General features: G+C 45.1%; 1 protein-coding gene across 1 annotated transcript in view; it reads left to right on the forward strand.

Moving 5' to 3' along the window:
- Positions 1-271: 271 nt before the first annotated feature.
- LOC306916697 (collagen alpha-1(XX) chain-like) overlaps positions 272-20,954 on the forward strand; it is a 115,572-nt gene continuing 94,889 nt past the window's right edge. Inside the window, exons 1-3 of the mRNA XM_079494706.1 lie at positions 272-358; positions 11,937-12,085; positions 15,209-15,313. Of these exons, the coding sequence (XP_079350832.1) occupies positions 11,962-12,085; positions 15,209-15,313 (229 nt within the window). The 5' untranslated portion in view covers positions 272-358; positions 11,937-11,961. The remainder of the gene's footprint in view (positions 359-11,936; positions 12,086-15,208; positions 15,314-20,954) is intronic.

Below are 20,954 nucleotides of genomic sequence, written 5' to 3' on the forward strand. Positions count from 1 at the left end.
CAGCATATGTTGCTGACAGAGAGATTCCTTATCAGACTTTTCCTTGACGCATAATAACTCGCCTAGCTCGCAGTCAGTTGAGACTTGTTTGCTGTATGTGAATGTTATACTTTTCCTCTGACTTTTCCTCCCAGCCTCCCACCACCACCACCACACCCATTGAGCAGGAGGACCTTACAGAGAGAGATCACATTACAGACAGAGGGTTTGAACTGGTCTGGGGCGATAGAAGAGAAGACAGCCCGGTGGGGGAGTAGTAGTGGAGCCCACAGTGCGTGTTGACATCCCACCTCTGGAATGCACGGCGGAAAGTCGCTCCTCCGCTGAACCGAGACGCAGGCGCACGAATAACCACCAGGTAACGTCCCTCTCTCACCTGCATGTTGTGTAGCCTACTGTAAATTATATGTGCATTATAGTTGTCGCTATACTATGTAGTTTTCTGTCCTTAAATGTGGGACATATACAGAGGTCTCTCTCTCTATCGTGCGCTCTGTTATTTAGCCCATGGACTGTCTACTCTTCAGGGAAACCAAACAAACGTGCTTTCAATCTCTGAATGAACAGTAAACACTCACGCTTTGCCTGCATCATGTGAGGTTTGTTCATTAATGCGCTTCTGTCTGTCGTGGTTCATCTACGTTTATAAAACTTCCAACTTGACAAGTTGACACTAGTGTGGCCAACTAACTGGTCAGCATAGGTGACGCGATTGAGCTTGAAATGATAAACAGGTCTGAGTCCAGGGGCTTAGTTAGTAGGTAGATATGTGTGTTGGGAACTTGGGTCCTATCATCAGTCAGTCATCACCAACACCTGCATGACCTGAGACCTGCTGCATGTTTTATTGGACTTCACACCAGCGGTGTCATGTTTTTCCGATGCAGTAAATCCAGAAAAAAGTGTGTAAAAGTGAGCACTGCTTTTTATAGAAATGCACAGCATGGAAAAGGCTAAGTTACACTTAAAGATTGCTTGATACGGAGCGTTGGTTAATTATCACTAATAGTTATCAGTCTTATAAAATGAGATGAAGGCATTGGTCATGTTGCCTTGCCCAAAATAAACCACTAAATATGTTTTCATCAAAGACAGAAGTCTACCTACTTACTTATTTATTACTTATTTATTATTTATTACTTACTTATTCTTTTCTTTGCAAGTCTGCAGTCCACACCACTTGGGAGTCCCAGTACTTCTTTGATAAAAAACGTTTTATACTTTTGGTTATCAGTAGAATGTGGAATGATTTGATGTAGAAATTAAGTACACAGTCCACACAGTTAAAGCCTGAGTGAACATGTCCATTTTGTGCACTCCTAGTAATTAACATTCATCTCCACATGGTGAAATAATTTAAATGAAGCACATTATGCCCCTGGGTGTACAGTAGGCTACAGTACAGTACAGTACAGTACAGTACATAGCTTACTGTACGTGCTGACATATAGTCAGGCATCTTATTCTTAACCCATTTAGACCTGAGGACGATTCTATAAATGCCTTTTCTGAATTTCTATGTCAGTGATTCTCAAACTATTTCATGTCAAGGACCCTGCAAATAATATGTAGGCCTATTTGACCACGGACCCCCATCTAAAAATATGTTGTTCCAGGAAACCTCCCAGAAGCAAAGATTTGAGTTAAAAACGTTCCCTCTGAAAGAATATATATTCCAAATTTGCGCCACATTTTCACGATTTTTCAAAAATAGCAGATCTGCTATTTTTCAATAGCTAAAGTATGACGTAATGCTTAAAACACCAAAAGGGGGTTCCCGTTTTGAATGTGTTAAGTTGTCATCCAGAAATCTCAAAGGGGGGCCACACAAAAAAGGAGGCACCACTACGACGCCCCTCTGGTATTTTTGACAAGCAGATCGATTGTCATCGACTCATATTGCGTAACAGTCAGAGCCATTATTTCCCTGTGTCTGACAGACAGACGTGTAGGATATCTGCCCTCCCAGACTTTACAATAATCGGGCATGTGGCTGCACGATGTTTGAGACATGGAAAAGATGAGAGCAGCAGCGGTCACGTCACATACGTGATGGATGCTTGTTAACCCATTCTGGGCGGGAATCCCTTTTGGTGTTTTTAGCTATTGAAAAATAGCAGATCTACAAGCTCATAGCGCGGCACCGAGTGCCGCGCTATGAGCTTGTAGGTCTGCTATTTTTGAAAAGTCGTGAAAATGTGCCGCAAATCTTTGAATATATATTCTTTCACACACAGTGAATATTTTTATCTCAAATATTAGCTTCTGGGGCGTCCCTCCCTGAATCAACATATTTTCAGATGGGGGTCCGTGGCCCAATACAGATAATTCTGGGGGTCCTTGACGTGAAAAAGGTTGAGAACCACTGACACAGAAACATGGGGTTTTCAGAAAACTGTCAGGATTTAGAAGACATTTGTTGAATCTTTTCTCCGGTGGAAATGGGTTAAATAGTGTTGGACTCTCATCAGCCGTGGGGAGTCTTGTCTTCATCTGTCTTTTTTGAGCGTGCACCTAAAAGCTGAGAGGAACCATCGTGCGCCTCCAGTATGGAATTTCCGAATTTGACTCACTTTTACTGTGTTAATATACCATCTTGACACTTTAATTTACTGACCTCTTAAAGATAGAGATAGAGAAAACTTTATTGTCCATTAAATTTAACATAAAATGGAAATGTGTCTTTGGCACACCGGTAGTCAGTTTACACCAGGCCTCCTGCCTGATGGTTCAAGTCAAATTCAGAGTGAAGAGGGTGGGTAGAATCATTGTACATCTGAATTGCCTTTTTGGTTATGGAGTGGTTGTATATGTCCTGAAGTTGCCTGAAGTTTGTCTCCAATGATCGTACTAGCCTGGTTGACAACCTGGGCAAGCTTGTTTTTATCTGTGGCTGAGAGATTCCCATACCGGCGTAACCAGGACACCATGTTAAAAGTGAGAACACTCTTAAGTGAGTGACCCCACAGGATGTTGTCGATTCATAGAAAAGAAAATAAGGTCTGCACACTGGAATAAGCTCCAAAGCTTAAACATGTATTTAAGGTTCCTTACACCATAGTGGACATGACGTTTCGAGCCTCATGGCTCTTCATCGTCTGATGAAGATCCAGATCCAGTGTGCAGACCTTATTTTATTTTCTATTATTTACCTCCGTCCGGCACCTAGCATTTAGTTAGTGTATGTGCGTGCTCTATTGTATTGTATTGTATTGTATTTTTTATTTTATTTTATTTTATTTTATAAAGTATTAAACCTTGATGTGGTGTGAAGAAGCAGCTATACAGCCCTGTGTAGTGTTCCTTCTTTGTTGAACAATGTTTTTATTCACAAGGGCAAAATGTCAGAAGAGTTGCATTCTTCGTGCTTTCTAAAGAGCACCAGCCTACACATCTTTTGACGCACATCATTGCCCAAGTTAGAAAGTATCTCAGGAATGCTAACATATTTATCATTATAATAACATGATATAATATTGTTTGGGGAATTGATCATAATTCAGAACCAGACTTGTAGAATGATCTGATATCGTCCATGTGGACAGTGGATTGCAACTCATTGGAAACTACAAAACAAAGGTATTTGTGACCCACCACCAATACAGAGCAGATGTACATTACTGCAGTGGTTCATGTCAAGGCTCTAGCAGTGATTCTCAACCCGTTTATTTTCAAGGACCCCCAGTTTGACATGCATTAGGCTAAGGCCCCCCATTTAATGGCATTTCTATCTCTGGGACCCCCACATTTTATATTGAAAAATCAAAGTTAATTTAACTCTTGAGAGTGTACAAATGTGTACACTCTCAGAGTTACAGACCCGTAAGGGTCCATTTGGTTCCAAACTATCATTTAGCTGGGGACCCCCTGGAACTCCCTCAAGGACCCCTGGGGGTCCCCGGACCCCACTTTGGGAACCACTGCATTACGGTATATGCCATCTATGGCTAACAGACCAGTCAGCAATATTTTTGTTCCTCTTTCTATTATGTTAAGAGAGGTAGGGTAATGGGGTTACCACCAGACTCTATTATGTTAAGAGAGGTATAGGGTAATGGGGTTACCACCAGACTCCCATAGGGCTTTTAATCAACTCAAAACATTGTATATATACTCCTATATATATACAAGTATATGTATATACTTGAGAGAGTACACAGTAACATCATTACTGTTAATTTAACTCCAAAGAAACCCTTCGGTGGTTTGTGGCTGGAGGCCTTCCCTTGCAGAGGGAAACTTTGACAGTGGTTTCTGAGGATAATGCAGCAATACCTGCAAGGGTGTCTTTTTACTGTGATGTTGATGCACCGCCACACATTGTCTCTACAGCAACAAAGTACCCATAATTGCAGCAAAGAATGCCTTGTAGACGAGTATGATGTTTGCCGCGACGACAAGGACTAATGTTATGCATTTAGCTTGGAAAAAGTGTCGGTAATAAGCGGCAATATCCTAATCCTACTGCTCCCTGTTGGAATACAGTATGTCTGTGTGAGCAGACCAAGACAGTAACATGTCCTACTGCTCCCTGTGTGAGCAGACCAAGACAGTAACATATCCTACTGCTCTCTGTGTGAGCAGACCAAGACAGTAACATATCCTACTGCTCCCTGTGTGAGCAGACCAAGACAGTAACATGTCCTACTGCTCCCTGTGTGAGCAGACCAAGACAGTAACATGTCCTACTGCTCCCTGTGTGAGCAGACCAAGACAGTAACATATCCTACTGCTCTCTGTGTGAGCAGACCAAGACAGTAACATATCCTACTGCTCCCTGTGTGAGCAGACCAAGACAGTAACATATCCTACTGCTCCCTGTGTGAGCAGACCAAGACAGTAACATATCCTGCTGCTCCCTGTGTGAGCAGACCAAGACAGTAACATGTCCTACTGCTCCCTGTGTGAGCAGACCAAGACAGTAACATATCCTACTGCTGCTCCCTGTGTGAGCAGACCAAGACAGTAACATATCCTACTGCTCCCTGTGTGAGCAGACCAAGACAATAACATATCCTGCTGCTGCTCCCTGTGTGAGCAGACCAAGACAGTAACATATCCTACTGCTCCCTGTGTGAGCAGACCAAGACAGTAACATATCCTACTGCTCCCTGTGTGAGCAGACCAAGACAATAACATATCCTGCTGCTGCTCCCTGTGTGAGCAGACCAAGACAGTAACATATCCTACTGCTCTCTGTGTGAGCAGACCAAGACAGTAACATGTCCTACTGCTCCCTGTGTGAGCAGACCAAGACAGTAACATGTCCTACTGCTCTCTGTGTGAGCAGACCAAGACAGTAACATATCCTACTGCTCCCTGTGTGAGCAGACCAAGACAGTAACATATCCTACTGCTCCCTGTGTGAGCAGACCAAGACAGTAACATATCCTGCTGCTCCCTGTGTGAGCAGACCAAGACAGTAACATATCCTACTGCTGCTCCCTGTGTGAGCAGACCAAGACAGTAACATATCCTACTGCTGCTCCCTGTGTGAGCAGACCAAGACAGTAACATATCCTACTGCTGCTCCCTGTGTGAGCAGACCAAGACAGTAACATATCCTACTGCTCCCTGTGTGAGCAGACCAAGACAGTAACATATCCTACTGCTCCCTGTGTGAGCAGACCAAGACAATAACATATCCTACTGCTCCCTGTGTGAGCAGACCAAGACAGTAACATATCCTACTGCTCCCTGTGTGAGCAGACCAAGACAATAACATATCCTACTGCTCCCTGTGTGAGCAGACCAAGACAGTAACATATCCTACTGCTCCCTGTGTGAGCAGACCAAGACAGTAACATGTCCTACTGCTCCCTGTGTGAGCAGACCAAGACAGTAACATCTCCTACTGCTCCCTGTGTGAGCAGACCAAGACAGTAACATGTCCTACTGCTGCTCCCTGTGTGAGCAGACCAAGACAGTAACATATCCTACTGCTCCCTGTGTGAGCAGACCAAGACAGTAACATGTCCTACTGCTCCCTGTGTGAGCAGACCAAGACAGTAACATATCCTACTGCTCCCTGTGTGAGCAGACCAAGACAATAACATATCCTACTGCTCCCTGTGTGAGCAGACCAAGACAGTAACATGTCCTACTGCTCCCTGTGTGAGCAGACCAAGACAGTAACATCTCCTACTGCTCCCTGTGTGAGCAGACCAAGACAGTAACATATCCTACTGCTGCTCCCTGTGTGAGCAGACCAAGACAGTAACATGTCCTACTGCTCCCTGTGTGAGCAGACCAAGACAGTAACATATCCTACTGCTCCCTGTGTGAGCAGACCAAGACAGTAACATATCCTACTGCTCTCTGTGTGAGCAGACCAAGACAGTAACATGTCCTACTGCTCCCTGTGTGAGCAGACCAAGACAGTAACATGTCCTACTGCTCCCTGTGTGAGCAGACCAAGACAGTAACATATCCTACTGCTCTCTGTGTGAGCAGACCAAGACAGTAACATGTCCTACTGCTCCCTGTGTGAGCAGACCAAGACAGTAACATGTCCTACTGCTCCCTGTGTGAGCAGACCAAGACAGTAACATGTCCTACTGCTCCCTGTGTGAGCAGACCAAGACAGTAACATATCCTACTGCTGCTCCCTGTGTGAGCAGACCAAGACAGTAACATATCCTACTGCTCCCTGTGTGAGCAGACCAAGACAGTAACATATCCTACTGCTCCCTGTGTGAGCAGACCAAGACAGTAACATATCCTACTGCTCCCTGTGTGAGCAGACCAAGACAGTAACATGTCCTACTGCTCCCTGAATACAGTATGTCAGTGTGAGCAGACCAAGACAGTAACATATCCTACTGCTCCCTGTGTGAGCAGACCAAGACGGCTCCCAGGGTATTTTATATTTATTTATTTTATTGAACCTTTATTTAACCAGTAAAACACACATTGAGACCGAGTCTCTTTTACATCCCTATTTTATAGGCAAAAACTCCAAAGTAGCAAAAATAGCTGATCTACAAACTCACTACATGTGTGTCGCATTGCGTCTATTTTCACTATATTTGGGGCTATTTCTTGCTGTACCGTCATATAGAAATCACACTCGTGTGAAGTGAGGGGCCGCCCGTTTGTATTTATATCGGCCACAATTTTGGTTTAAGTGCTGCACTAAACATTAACAAACATCAACAGGCCATAGACGAGGCTGCCATTCCATTTACGACATAAGTACTCTAAACAAACATTAACCCATTTAGATCTGACACCAGATTCTACAAATCTCTCTAAATCATGACAGTTTTCTGAAAAACCCTATGTTTCTATGTCAGTGGTTCTCAAACATTTTCATGTCAAGGACCCCCAAGATTATCTGTAATTGGCCGGCGACCCCCATCTGAGAATATGTTGGTCCTAGAGACCCAGCCAGAAGCAAAGATTTGAGTTAAAAACGTTTGCTCTGAAAGATTATATTCAAAGATTTGCGCCACATTCAGGGCGGGAACCCCCCTTTGTGTTTCAAGCATTATGTTATACTTTTGCTATTGAAAAATAGCAGATCTACAAGCTCATAGTGCGGCACCGAGTGCCGCGCTATGAGCTTGTAGGTCTGCTATTTTTGAAAATGTGGCGCAAATCTTTGAATGTATATTCTTTCAGAGCGAACGTTTTTAACTCAAATCTTTGCTTCTGGGGTGTGGAGGGGGGGGGGGGGGGGTCCCTGGAACAACATATTTTCAGACGGGGGTCCGACTCCGCAGCCAAATACAGATAATTCTGGGGCTCCTTGGCATGAAAAAAGTTGAGCACCACTGACATAGAAACATAGGTTTTTCAAAAAACGTTTAGGATTTAAAAGCCTCAGGTCTCAGGTCTACAGTAAATGGCTGAAGTGGAGCACAGCTAGAGTTCAAACCATAGTCACCCATAATGCATTCTGTCTCCAAACCCCTGTGTGCTTCTTTGTCAAGTGTTAGCATTATGGCCCTTGAGGGAGGTGTGTCACTGTTATGGCCCCTTGAAGTGCTGTGTGAGTGTTTATATTAGGACCCGGTGTGTATCATTAGTACTTGGAGAGGCTCCCTGTAATGGAGTCCAGCTCTGGAGCACCTGCACTGTGACTGAGGCGGCCATAAAAAGGGTTCCCATGGGAAAAACATTTATACAGCGTGAGTCTGTCAGGTAGAAACATCATAACTAACTCCACTAATGGCGGAGTGTTCTTTCTTGATTTACGTTTTAAAACCCATTCTGTCCGGGAAACACCCTTTTGGTGCATGTTATAAGCATTGTTTTATACTTTAGCTATTGAAAAAATAGCAGATCTACAAGCGTATAGCGCGGCACCGAGGGCCACGCTATACGAGCTAGTAGGTCTGCTATTTTTTTTAAATCGTGAAAATGTGGCGCAAATCTTTGAATATATATTCTTTCAGAGCGAACGTTTTTAACTCAAATCTTTGCTTCTGGGGGGGTCCCTGGAACAACATATTTTCAGATGGGGGTCGGCGGCCAAATACAGATAATTCTTGGGGTTCTTGACATGAAATAGGTTGAGCACCACTGATATAGAAACATGGGGGTTTTTCTGAAAACTGTCATGATTTAGAAGACATTTGTAGAATCAGTTCTCAGGTCTAAATGGGTTAAAACCGGAACCTTTTTGTGAGTCTGTAAGTATTTGGTACCACCGCTAAAACGGTTAGTCCCAATACTTGATTCTGATTGGCTGGTTACCGTCACGTGACCGTTGTAAATGTCACCGATAACCCACACCTTCAATCACTTTATATCATTCCCAGCTGATTCCACATCTCTGTAGCTGTACTGGGGAAGGGGAGCGCTTGATTGCCTTCCGAACCCATGCTGTGCGGGCGTCTAAGCACCGCCCGGCTCATATGCCCTTGTAAAGACATCAAGCGCTATTCTCCCGTCACATAGTCTACTTGCCGAGCAAAACAAGGAAGTGATGTGGCTCGCTCTGGTGGCGCAAAGCGTAGCTACTTTTGTGAATTTAATAGTTTTATTAGGTTAATATTGCTATATGTTTGTAACCGTTTTAGAAAAGCAATAAGCCACTCGAGGCCCCAGCTTACCGGGTATTTTACAATGGCTGGGAGGTAGAAGCCTGCCTATACGCCTAGTCCCAGCCATTGTAAAATACCCGGTAACCTGAGACCTCTTGTGGCTTATTGCTTAAATATACTATACATAATAGAGCCATTTAATAGACATTAGTCATAGTTCTGAGTCAGAACTGAAACATTGACATCCAGCCAATTGGCAATCTGTCAGTGTAGTTTTGTAAAGAAATTCTTTGGTTCAGTTTACTTTGTTATCTTGTTTTTTTTTTTGATTGATTGAAATATGTATTAACAGTTTGCAGAATTACAGTACATTTCAAGCACAAACTCAATACAAAGACTGTTAACTGTGAGTGACCCAATTAAGCATTACACTTGTTTCCAATAGGGTCCACCATGTTCAATTCATCAAAAACATTTAGAGACGTACAAATAGACACTTCTATATAGACAAAGAACAGAACAGGAATTCATAATGGAGGTAAAAAGGGAAAAGAAACATATACAGTGAGGGAAAAAAAGGGGTGGGCGGTGGGGGGGATTCACGTTCAGCTCCGTTCATTTGTTTGTTTTCCTTGGAGGAGCTGCGTTGGGTCCCCAAGTCGGCTCCGTGGCCGTACCTTGAGTTGGCTGTGTGGCCGTGACCGTCTCTTGTGTTGTCCTTGCGTTGGGTCCCCAAGTCGGCTCCGTGGCCGTACCTTGAGTTGGCTGTGTGGCCGTGACCGTCTCTTGTGTTGTCCTTGCGTCCGTGTTTGAGGGATTCCGATTTTACAGGGGCCAGTTTCGAATTGCAGCCATCCGTAGGTGCCCTTTGAGAGTGGTTTTGAAGGAGTCAAGGGATTCGCATGTCTTAATGACTGTTGGTAGGGCGTTCCACATTTTGGTGGCATAGGAGCGAAAATAATTTAGTCCCTTGTTTGTGCCGAATCTGGGTTTTACATGGTTCGTTGCACTCCCTCTGGTGTTGTGGGTGTGGACTTCGTTAACATTAAGGAAGTATCTAGACAGGTACATGGGTATCTTGGTGGTGTATCGAATCTTGTGGACCAGACCCATTGCAAGATGCTGTACTCTGTCGTCTGGTTGAGACAGAACTTAGTATAATATATAAATTAATTGTTTATTACTACTGATATTGCCTAAAACAACATAATGTTGCAGCCGTACACTTTTGCAAACGTCTACATGTTTTGTATATGATTTCTTATTATATCACAACTTTGCAACAGGAATGGTTATGATTATTTGATGTCGTCACACAATGGTGTCCCGCCCTGCCGAAAACAGCTGATCTATAAGCTCACAATGCGTCACATCGTGCCACATTGTGAGCTTTTAGATACCGGTATGCTTTTTTTGCGTGGAACACCATGGTACAATCAGGCTTTACAATAAGGCTGCAGGACTCATTGACCTAAAACCCAAAACGGAAATAGACCTAGAAAACTATTGATGTGCTATTTATCTCACAACTACCAGCACGGGTTGGTTCTATAGGGTTCTAAAACTAAGACGAAAAAATGTTCGTCGACTACCTTTTTTCACTGACAAAAACTAAATGGAAACTAAATGAAAACTAAGCTATGATGACTAAAACTATAGACTAAATATACTGACATTTTCGTCAACAAATAAAAACTATACTAAAATGTTAGGAAGGGACTAGTGGACAAGAGATCCACTAGGAAGGGACTAGTGGACAAGAGATCCACTAGGAAGGGACTAGTGGACAAGAGATCCACTAGGAAGGGACTAGTGGACAAGAGATCCAGTATAAGTCATTTTACACTTGCGTTGTGAGCTTGTAGCTCAGCTATTTTCAGTGTACTAAAAACATTACGACGGCAGCAAGGCCTGCCAAAATACATTTTAGTCGACTAAATCAACTAGATTTATTCTACTAAAATCTTATGATATTTAGTCGACTGAAACTAGACTAAACACTAAAACATTCCAGGTGACTAAAATGTGACTAAAACTAAATGAAAACTATTCAAGAGACTAAAACTAAAATCAAAATGTGCCGCCAAAAACAACTCTGTAAGGATGTAATGTCTCTTCCAGGCCACAGGAGGCTCCAGCCATCACCGCCATGCCTCCACCACGCCTCCTGTATTCATGTTCAACTCTGTAAGGATGTAATGTCTCTTCCAGGCCACAGGCTCCAGCCATCACCACCATGCCTCCACCACGCCCCCTGTATTCATGATGTAATGTCTCTTCCAGGCCACAGGCTCCAGCCATCACCACCATGCCTCCACCACGCCCCCTGTATTCATGATGTAATGTCTCTTCCAGGCCACAGGCTCCAGCCATCACCACCATGCCTCCACCACGCCCCCTGTATTCATGATGTAATGTCTCTTCCAGGCCACAGGCTCCAGCCATCACCACCATGCCTCCACCACGCCCCCTGTATTCATGATGTAATGTCTCTTCCAGGCCACAGGCTCCAGCCATCACCACCATGCCTCCACCACGCCCCCTGTATTCATGATGTAATGTCTCTTCCAGGCCACAGGCTCCAGCCATCACCACCATGCCTCCACCACGCCTCCTGTATTCATGTTCATCTCTGTAAGGATGTAATGTCTCTTCCAGGCCACAGGCTCCAGCCATCACCACCATGCCTCCACCACGCCCCCTGTATTCATGATGTAATGTCTCTTCCAGGCCACAGGCTCCAGCCATCACCACCATGCCTCCACCACGCCTCCTGTATTCATGATGTAATGTCTCTTCCAGGCCACAGGCTCCAGTCATCACCACCATGCCTCCACCACGCCTCCTGTATTCATGATGTAATGTCTCTTCCAGGCCACAGGCTCCAGCCATCACCACCATGCCTCCACCACGCCTCCTGTATTCATGATGTAATGTCTCTTCCAGGCCACAGGCTCCAGCCATCACCACCATGCCTCCACCACGCCCCCTGTATTCATGTTCATCACCATCATCATCCTCACCGTTCTCACTGATCCTACGTTGCCTGGTCACCGTCGTCCTGCTGCTGCTGTCCTCTGGGGTCCAGGGACAAGGTACCACATTTACCATCATCTTTCGTTTGCTTCCATTCGTCCGCATACAGCTTGAACATTAATTATTTTCTTGCCATCTATACGCTTATAAACGTAGCTAAGCTCATGGGACCTATCTATGCCAGCTATGCTTATAAGCGTAGACATATGTTTTTTTGTTTTTTTTTTGTTTTGTTTTTATAAGATATTTTTTTGCGGCTTACGCCTTTTATTGGTTTTTGAAGGGACAGACAGTAGGCTGACAGGAAACGGGAGAGAGATGGGGGAAGACATGCAGTAAAGGCCGTGTCGGGCTCGGGAGTCGAACCCGCGGCACACTGCGACTGGATTACCAGTCGGGTGCCCAGACGGTTACGCCACCGCCTGGGCCAGACATATGTTTAATCCATATATGAACGTGCCGTCGGTCTGTTTACCTTTTAGCATTGCATACAATTTAGAATAGAAATCCAGCTCTGTTGAGCCTCCATTGTAACCCGATTTTCAAAGTGCCATATCTCCAAAGGTTAGAGAGCTGTCCATGGTGCGCCGGTGCTCACCCGACGATCGAACAAATAATTACAAAGAAGAAAAACAAGAAAAGAAGTGTTGTAAACTGCCGTTTTCTTCATTTGTATTGTTTGGTTGTCTCCGCTGTGAAAATGAGAGGCATGTGGCAGTTCTATCTACCGTACGTATGTTCAGAAATCTCCCGCCCTCCTACACTGTTTTAGTCGTGACAAATACAATATGCCAGCAGGCAGCATTACATCTGCCTCCACATAAACAGTGTTGTTTTCGTCGACTAAAACTATGACAAATTTTTTTTCGTCGACTACCTTTTTTCTAAAGGTAGCTAAATGGAAACTAAATGAAAACTAAGCTATGGTGACTAAAACTAAGACTAAATGTATTGACAATTTTGTCAACAAATAAAAACTAGACTAACATGTTAGGAAGGGAAGGAAGTCATTTTACACTTGGTTGCATGCTGAAAATAGCCGATCTACAAGCTCACAACGCGTCGCAGCGCGGCGTGTTGTGAGCTTGTAGATCGCCTATTTTCAGCAAGTGTAAAATCATGTCATTATGACGGCATCAAGGCCCTCCAAAATACATTTTAGTCGACTAAATCAACCGTAGATTTAGTCGACTAAAATCTTATGATATTTAGTCGACTAAAACTAGACTAACACTAAAACATTCCAGGTGACTAAAATGTGACTAAAACTAAATTAAAACTATTCAAGAGACTAACACTAAAATCAAAATGTGCCGCCAAAAACACATAACGCCAGGGCCAGAAGTATATCTGTTCTTCTTCGTGGTGTCCTAATGTACTGTAGGTACAGGGTTAATGTTGTGAGGCACTGCATATAATTGTTTATCACGGAAGAGGAAAACTGATGCGTATTTAATGACTCCTCCTGAAGTAAAAACATAACGACCGCTCTCTGCCAGCTGCTGCTCTTGGCTCTGTCTGTCTGTCTGTCTGTCTGTCTGTCTGTCTGTCTGTCTGTCTGTCTGTCTGTCTGTCTGTCTGCCTGCCTGCCTGCCTGCCTGCCTGCCTGCCTGCCTGTCTGTCTGTCTGTCTGTCTGTCTGTCTGTCTGTCTGTCTGTCTGTCTGTCTGTCTGTCTGTCTGTCTGCCTGCCTGTCTGTCTGTCTGCCTGCCTGCCTGCCTGTCTGTCTGTCTGTCTGCCATGTCTGTCTGTCTGCCATGTCTGTCTGTCTGTCTGCCTGCCTGCCTGCCTGTCTGTCTGTCTGCCATGTCTGTCTGTCTGCCATGTCTGTCTGTTCGTCCGTCCGTCTGGCACAGTGTCTGCTGTTGTTGTTAGTGGGTGCACGGAGGCCTTGACCTCCAGTTGAAATCCCACCAGACCACGTCTGATCCTCTGCCAGGGCGCTGGAGAGGATGCGGAGCCTTTTTATAGGCCCCTCGCCTATCGCACGCACGCACGCACGCACGCACGCACGCACGCACGCACGCACGCACGCACGCACGCACGCACGCACGCACACACACACACACACACACACACACACACACACACACACACACACACACACACACACACACACACACACACACACACACACACACACACACACACACACACACACACACACACACACACACACACACACACACACACTCACTGCAGTCAGAGACAGTGCTGTTGAGTCCTGAGGGTCGACAGAGAGGAGCTGAAGTATAGTGTGATTCATGTTTTTGCGTCTCCTCTATTCGTCCTCCTTCCCTTCCTTCCGCTGTGCTGTGCCTCCTCCTGCCCCCCCCCCCCCCCCTCCCCCCCCACCCATGCAACACAAAAACCCCTCCACATCTATACTGTAGCACTGTGGGGGTCCTCTGATGTGACCTCTGACCCCAACCATCCTGTCCCCCCAACCCCAAAAACAAGCTTCCTGTTCCCGTTTGCTGCGACCCCCAGACGAGAGAGAGAGAGAGGACAGGGCAGGCTTTGACGGACGGAGGGCCTGGAGGACATGACAGACGGAGGGCCCCGGAGGACATGACACATGAAAGACGGAGCTTGTTGGGAAAACCCCTCAGTCGGAACATTATGTAAATGAGCACAAAACAAGAGGCGTGTTTGATGAACGGGGAGAAGAAAGTGTCAGAAAGTTCTTCCAGGAATTAATGGAGGACTGGAGAAGATTTTACAACCACAGCAAAGAAAGGAAACAAAAGCCTGCGCTCATCTGGACATTTTATTTGATCTCTGTGTGTAGCCTATATTATATAGGATTACCATACCTTCCCCCTGGCCTTCTGTGGTCTAAAACCTTCCCCTGGCCTTCTGTGGTTCGAAAACGCTGACTACTGACTAGCAAACGACACGCACACGCGCGCCACGCATGCACCCATGCATGCATGCACGCACGCACAAACAACTACCTACTAAAAAACCACTGGATCTCAAGGTTGTGTTCGTGCACCTCCAGGGGTCCTTGAAGGCCATTCCCCAGCAAAATGAGGAACAGTTAAAACATCTACTGACTCACATCGTGTCGCATTGAGACATGCTGTGAACTTGTCGATCTGCTGTTTTCGAAAAAAATATTTTGAGACATTTTGAGAACTCACACACACCCCCTTAACAAGTCTCTCTCTCTCTCCGTAGGCCGTCTGAAGCTGACAGTGTTGTCGGAGGACAGACTGCAGATGAAATGGAAGGAGGCTGACGGACCGGTCCAGGGCTACAAGGTCAGGGTGAAACCCATCTCAGGTGAGATTTTCCCCGGACGGGCAGGAAAAATTTGGATGGTGAAGTGATTGTCATCACTCACCCAACACCGCTGAAGTGCCCTTGAGCAAGGCACTGAACCACCAACTGCTCCCCCTGGAGCTGCTTAGTGGCCAACAGTATAAGTGGTTGTACTGGTCAGCTCCCAGGTTTTAATGTGTGTGTGTGTGTCTGTCTGTGTGTTTCTATGTGCAGGGCGTTGCTGAAAATGAGCACCTGTGCTCAGCTACTTCCCTGGGTAAATAAATAATGAAAAAAAAGAAAAAAAAAGACAGCAGGGATGTGGCTCATTAACACAATCAGAACAGTATTGTTTCTGTTTTATTCCCTGTTTTGCTCTTTCTCACTGTATGTAAAGCACTTTGTGAGATCTCTCTGTGAGGGGTGCTATATAAATACAATGTACTTACTTACTTACTTACTTATACTTTTTTATTTTTTATATTTTTTATCCCACAATTTTGCAACCCAGTTTTTTCACCCAGTGCCAAATCTAATGTAATCCTGGGCGCTGCACTTCCTCTGCCAACCTGGGGGGGGCAGCGGACTGACCTCATGCCTCCTACTTACTTACTTACTTACTTACTTACTTACTTACTTACTTACAAATGGAACCAAATGGACCCTTAGGTCCACTCTCTGAATTAAACTAATACTGAGGATTGATTTTACTGTGCACAATAGAGAGTCATTCATTTTTATGGACATTGATTTCAATTATTTTCAAGGCGGAGATCAGAGACGAAATGTTTTTATAATCGTCATGGAGTCCGAAAACTGGTGCGGTACAAACGGGACGAACCGAGGCAAATATATATATATTCAGGTCCAATTCCTCATGGGGGCCGAGATCCCTGGTCCAATTCCTCATGGGGGCCCTGGCCCCCCGGCCCCCACAGACTCTACGTCACTGGCGGAGATCCATCCAGTGGTGCCCTGTTTTTCTTCCTTTGCTTTTTCTTTTTAGACTTGAGGCATAGAGCGCCGAAGTCTGACATCAATATCGGTAGAGGGCGCAAATCCACGGGTTCATGTACTTTTTATTTGCATTGTAATCCCTATGGGAGATTTTAGATCGCCTCATATAAGAACTGTGTTTGAAAAATAAACATGTCATCCCGGCCGTTTCACTCATATGGATATGAAGAATCAACTGACTGAGGTAAAACGCTATTGTTACTGCTGCTGAATTAGTTACATTTTCGCTAGAAACAGACTGTATCATATATGAGGGACTGACTGTCGCAAACAATACAGAGACACCTCCCTGACAATAACGCAGAGACAGCTTGTTTATTTTTGGACCACAATGCATGCTTATAGCAGACGATATTAATTAAGATCACCCCATGTTATTCTCCATAGAGAAATTACTTCTGTGAACCAGGCAGAACCAGGGGATGAGCGAGTGACGTCAGGACTTAGGCGCTCTATTAGTGTTTTCCCCTGTGATAAAGGATGGCACACTAAAAAGAAGCCACCATGAGTGGAGTCTCAATTATAATAATTGTGTAATTATTATAAGCATCCAGAAACACTTAATCTCGAACGGAGGCATTTTCCCAGACTCTGCTTTTAGTGAGAAGACCAGCTGTATAATATTAATGGCAAAACAATCTCTTTCTTTTCTTATTTTTTTCTTCTTATTTTTTTCTTCTGGACGGGAACCCCTTTTGGTGTTTTTAAAGCATTATGTTATACTTTAGCTGTTGAAAAATAGCAGATCTACAAGCTCATAGCGCGGCACCAAGTGCCGCGCTACGAGCTTGTAGATCTGCTATTTTTTGAAAAGTCGTGAAAATGTGTGGCGCAAAATCTTTGAATATATAATTATTCTTTCACAGAGAAAGTTTTTAACTCAAATCTTTGCTTCCCGGGAGGTCACCTGTAACAACATATTTTCAGATGGGGATCCGTGGCCAAATACAGATATTTTTGGGGGTCCTTGCCATGAAAATGTTTGAGAACGACTGACATAGAAACATGGGGTTTTTCAGAAAACTGTCAGGAGTTAGAAGACATTTGTAGAATCGTCCTCATGTCTAAATGGGTTAAATAATTGTACACATTTCTCCACGGTGCATGGTATGGTATGGAGTGAAATTTAATGAGACCGTTGATAATACAGTGCAGGAATTCAAAGGGTAATTAGAGGCACTTCTGGCTGGTCAAATGGAGAGCAATATACTATAAAAACCACATGGCGTTGAAACTATACCTTCGTCCTGACAACAGCTTGAGTCCTGCTTCCCCACCATGGTTCCTATTTCAACTGTGTAGAACCTTCACAGCTGGCTGATAGAGCCCCTGATAGAGCCCCTGATAGAACCCCTGATAGAGCCCCTGATAGAGCCCCTGATAGAACCCCTGATAGAGCCCCTGATAGAACCCCTGATAGAGCCCCTGATAGAGCCCCTGATAGAGCACCTGATAGAGCACCTGATAGAGCCCCTGATAGAGCACCTGATAGAGCCCCTGATAGAGCACCTGATAGAGCACCTGATAGAGCCCCTGATAGAGCACCTGATAGAGCCCCTGATAGAGCCCCGAAGTCTGACGTCAATATCAGTAGAGGGCGCAAATCCACGGGTTCATGTACTTTTGAAGAACTGTTTGAAAAATAAACATGTCACCCCGGCCGTTTCACTCATATGGATATGAAGAATCAACTGACTGAGAGAAAACGCTATTGTTACTGCTACTGAATTAGTTACATTTTCACTAGAAACAGACTGTATCATATAAGAGTGACTGACTGTCATAAACGATACAGAGACACCTCCCTGACAATAACGCAGAGACAGCTTGTTTATTTTTGGACCACAATGCTTATAGTAGACGATATTAATTAGGTTCAAGGTTCAAGGTGTTTATTGTCACACAGATGTACAGGTACAGCATTGTGAAAAATTGAATTTAAATTTAAATTTAATTTAATTAAGATCACCTCATGCTATTCTCCATAGAGACATTACTTCCGTGAACCAGGCAGAACCAGGGGATGAGCGAGTGACGTCAGGACTTAGGCGCTCTATTCCCCCTTGTTCCCCTCCTTCCCTCCCTCTCTCACCACCTCCCTCGCCACCTCCCTCCCTCCCTCCCTCTCTCGCCACCTCCCTCGCCACCTCCCTCCCTCCCTCCCTCCCTCGCCACCTCCCTCGCCACCTCCCTCCCTCCCTCCCTCGCCACCTCCCACGCCTCTCTCCCTCGTTCTCACCCTCCGACGTCTCCCCAGACTGTGTTTTCTCCCTTTCTGTCATCCTCTTATCTCCGCCTCCATGCTTTGCTGCCACGTCCAGCTACGGCAGGTCTGGCAGAGAGAGAGAGACAAAGAGAGAGACAGAGAGCGAGAGAGAGAGAGAGAGAGAGAGAGGGGGAGAGGGGGAGGGAGGGATGGAGCTGGGGTTCAGTCAGAGGATGTGGTGTAGATTGGATAAAAATCACACCTGTGTGAAGTGAGGGGCACTCCTATCATCGTACATCATGACGTAACATGTCTATTTGCTCAGACACATATGACGTAGAATTCTCCATTCATTGTCAATGGGAATTTAATGTTTGTGTAAGATGAAAATCTACACTATAGAGGGTATGCACATGACATCATCATACCTGGAAGTTATGCGGGAACGCCCACTGAGTGGCAAAAAACTACTTTCTGGCCTCGACAGCCCATACATCCAAACAGAAAGGTCCTGTCTGATTGCATTAAACAATGTTAAACTCACCAACATTGCAGCTGTACGAATAGCTTGAATTATCCTCTTTCTATCTGCAAAGTTTTTGTTTCATAAAAATCCACCATAGAAACGTTATGAGCTACTTTCTGTCAAGAAATGCCCTGCATTTGATTATTTTTGTGTCAGAGTTTGGAAATGCTTGTTTTCAATAAACATTATGTGACATTTAGAAACAGGTGGTAGGCAGGGCGGGAGTGATTTCCAACGAGCGCTCCCAAACTCCCAACACTCCATGTAATGCTGCTCAATGTTTTGCCACTCAGTCTAGATGAAGGGGGCGTGTCCTGATGGGAAAATCATGCATGTACATACTCTCTATAGTTGAATATAGGAGGGGCTATCGACACGCCCCTCAAAAATTGGGGCAGGGCGTATGAAGTTATGGTAACACCTTCAGTCTGGATGGGAAGGACCCATGACAGCGTGTTGCGAAAGCTACAGACAGCCAGGGAGGTGGCAGCCTCGGAAACGTTTTGTCTGGGACCGAGTCCACTTCAATTCGGCATAGAGTAGCGCAAACGTCGCTCACTCTCTGCTGATTTCTGATCGTCGGCACCTTTGTTAAATTCACGCTCACACGCACACCCGTACACACACACACAAACTCCTCTCTCTCTCTCTGTCGCTCTAATTAGTTAGTATCATGTCACGCAGCTGCGTCTAGATTCTCCCGGCGGATCCTGCCTGGAGCTGCCTTATATTCCATATAAAGCATAGGTGGGTTCCAGTCCAGGGAGGTGCATGTTGGCCAGTCGGTGTGCATGTTGGCCAGTCGGTGAATTGAGAGAGAGTGATGAGAAGAGATGGAATGTCGGCAGGGTAGAGAGGAAGAGAGGCAAGGGAGAAGACAGTGGGTGAACTTAAGGAGGGATTGAATGTCGGCAGGGTAGAGAGGGAACGAGGTAAGAGAGAAGACAGTGGGTGAACTTAAGGAGGGAATGAATGTCGGCAGGGTAGAGAGGAAACGAGGTAAGAGAGAAGACAGTGGGTGAACTTAAGGAGGGATTGAATGTCGGCAGGGTAGAGAGGGAACGAGGTAAGAGAGAAGACAGTGGGTGAACTTAAGGAGGGAATGAATGTCGGCAGGGTAGAGAGGAAACGAGGTAAGAGAGAAGACAGTGGGTGAACTTAAGGAGGGATTGAATGTCGGCAGGGTAGAGAGGAAACGAGGTAAGAGAGAAGACAGTGGGTGAACTTAAGGAGGGATTGAATGTCGGCAGGGTAGAGAGGGAACGAGGCAAGGGAGAAGACAGTGGGTGAACTTAAGGAGGGATTACACCCAGTGAGTCACGCCTGGTTTATGGCTGACGATGTGCAGCCAAGTATAAAACAGGCATTAGTGAGACATCCCTGTCTTATATAGGCTGAAGAACAAAGCATGCCTGGAAAACAATGGCTCTTTCTAATGTTTTGTGAAGAGAAGAGAATCCGCACACAGGTTTGCTCCAATGGTGTTTTCTTTTATTGAAACACCATAATATAAGACACGACGTTTCGACCGCTGGCGGCCTTCATCAGGTGATAGTTGTTAGTATGTGACAACCTCCCTTTTATCTAGGTCGTCACGTCACGCGACTGATGTTGACTGGGTAGTTCATTTACAAACACCAATGAGTGACTTATATTATGGTGTTTCAATAAAAGAAAACACCATTGGAGCAAACCTGTGTGCGGATTATCTTCTCTTCACTGTACCTTAGTCCAGCACCAGGACTCTCTCCTCTTCACTGTACCTTAGTCCAGCACCAGACTCTCTTCTCTTCACTGTACCTTAGTCCAGCACCAGGACTCTCTCCTCTTCACTGTACCTTAGTCCAGCACCAGGACTCTCTCCTCTTCACTGTACCTTAGTCCAGCACCAGACTCTCTTCTCTTCACTGTAC

The sequence above is a fragment of the Electrona antarctica genome (assembly GCF_951216825.1).
Source record: "Electrona antarctica genome assembly, chromosome: 2".
NCBI lineage: Eukaryota > Metazoa > Chordata > Actinopteri > Myctophiformes > Myctophidae > Electrona > Electrona antarctica.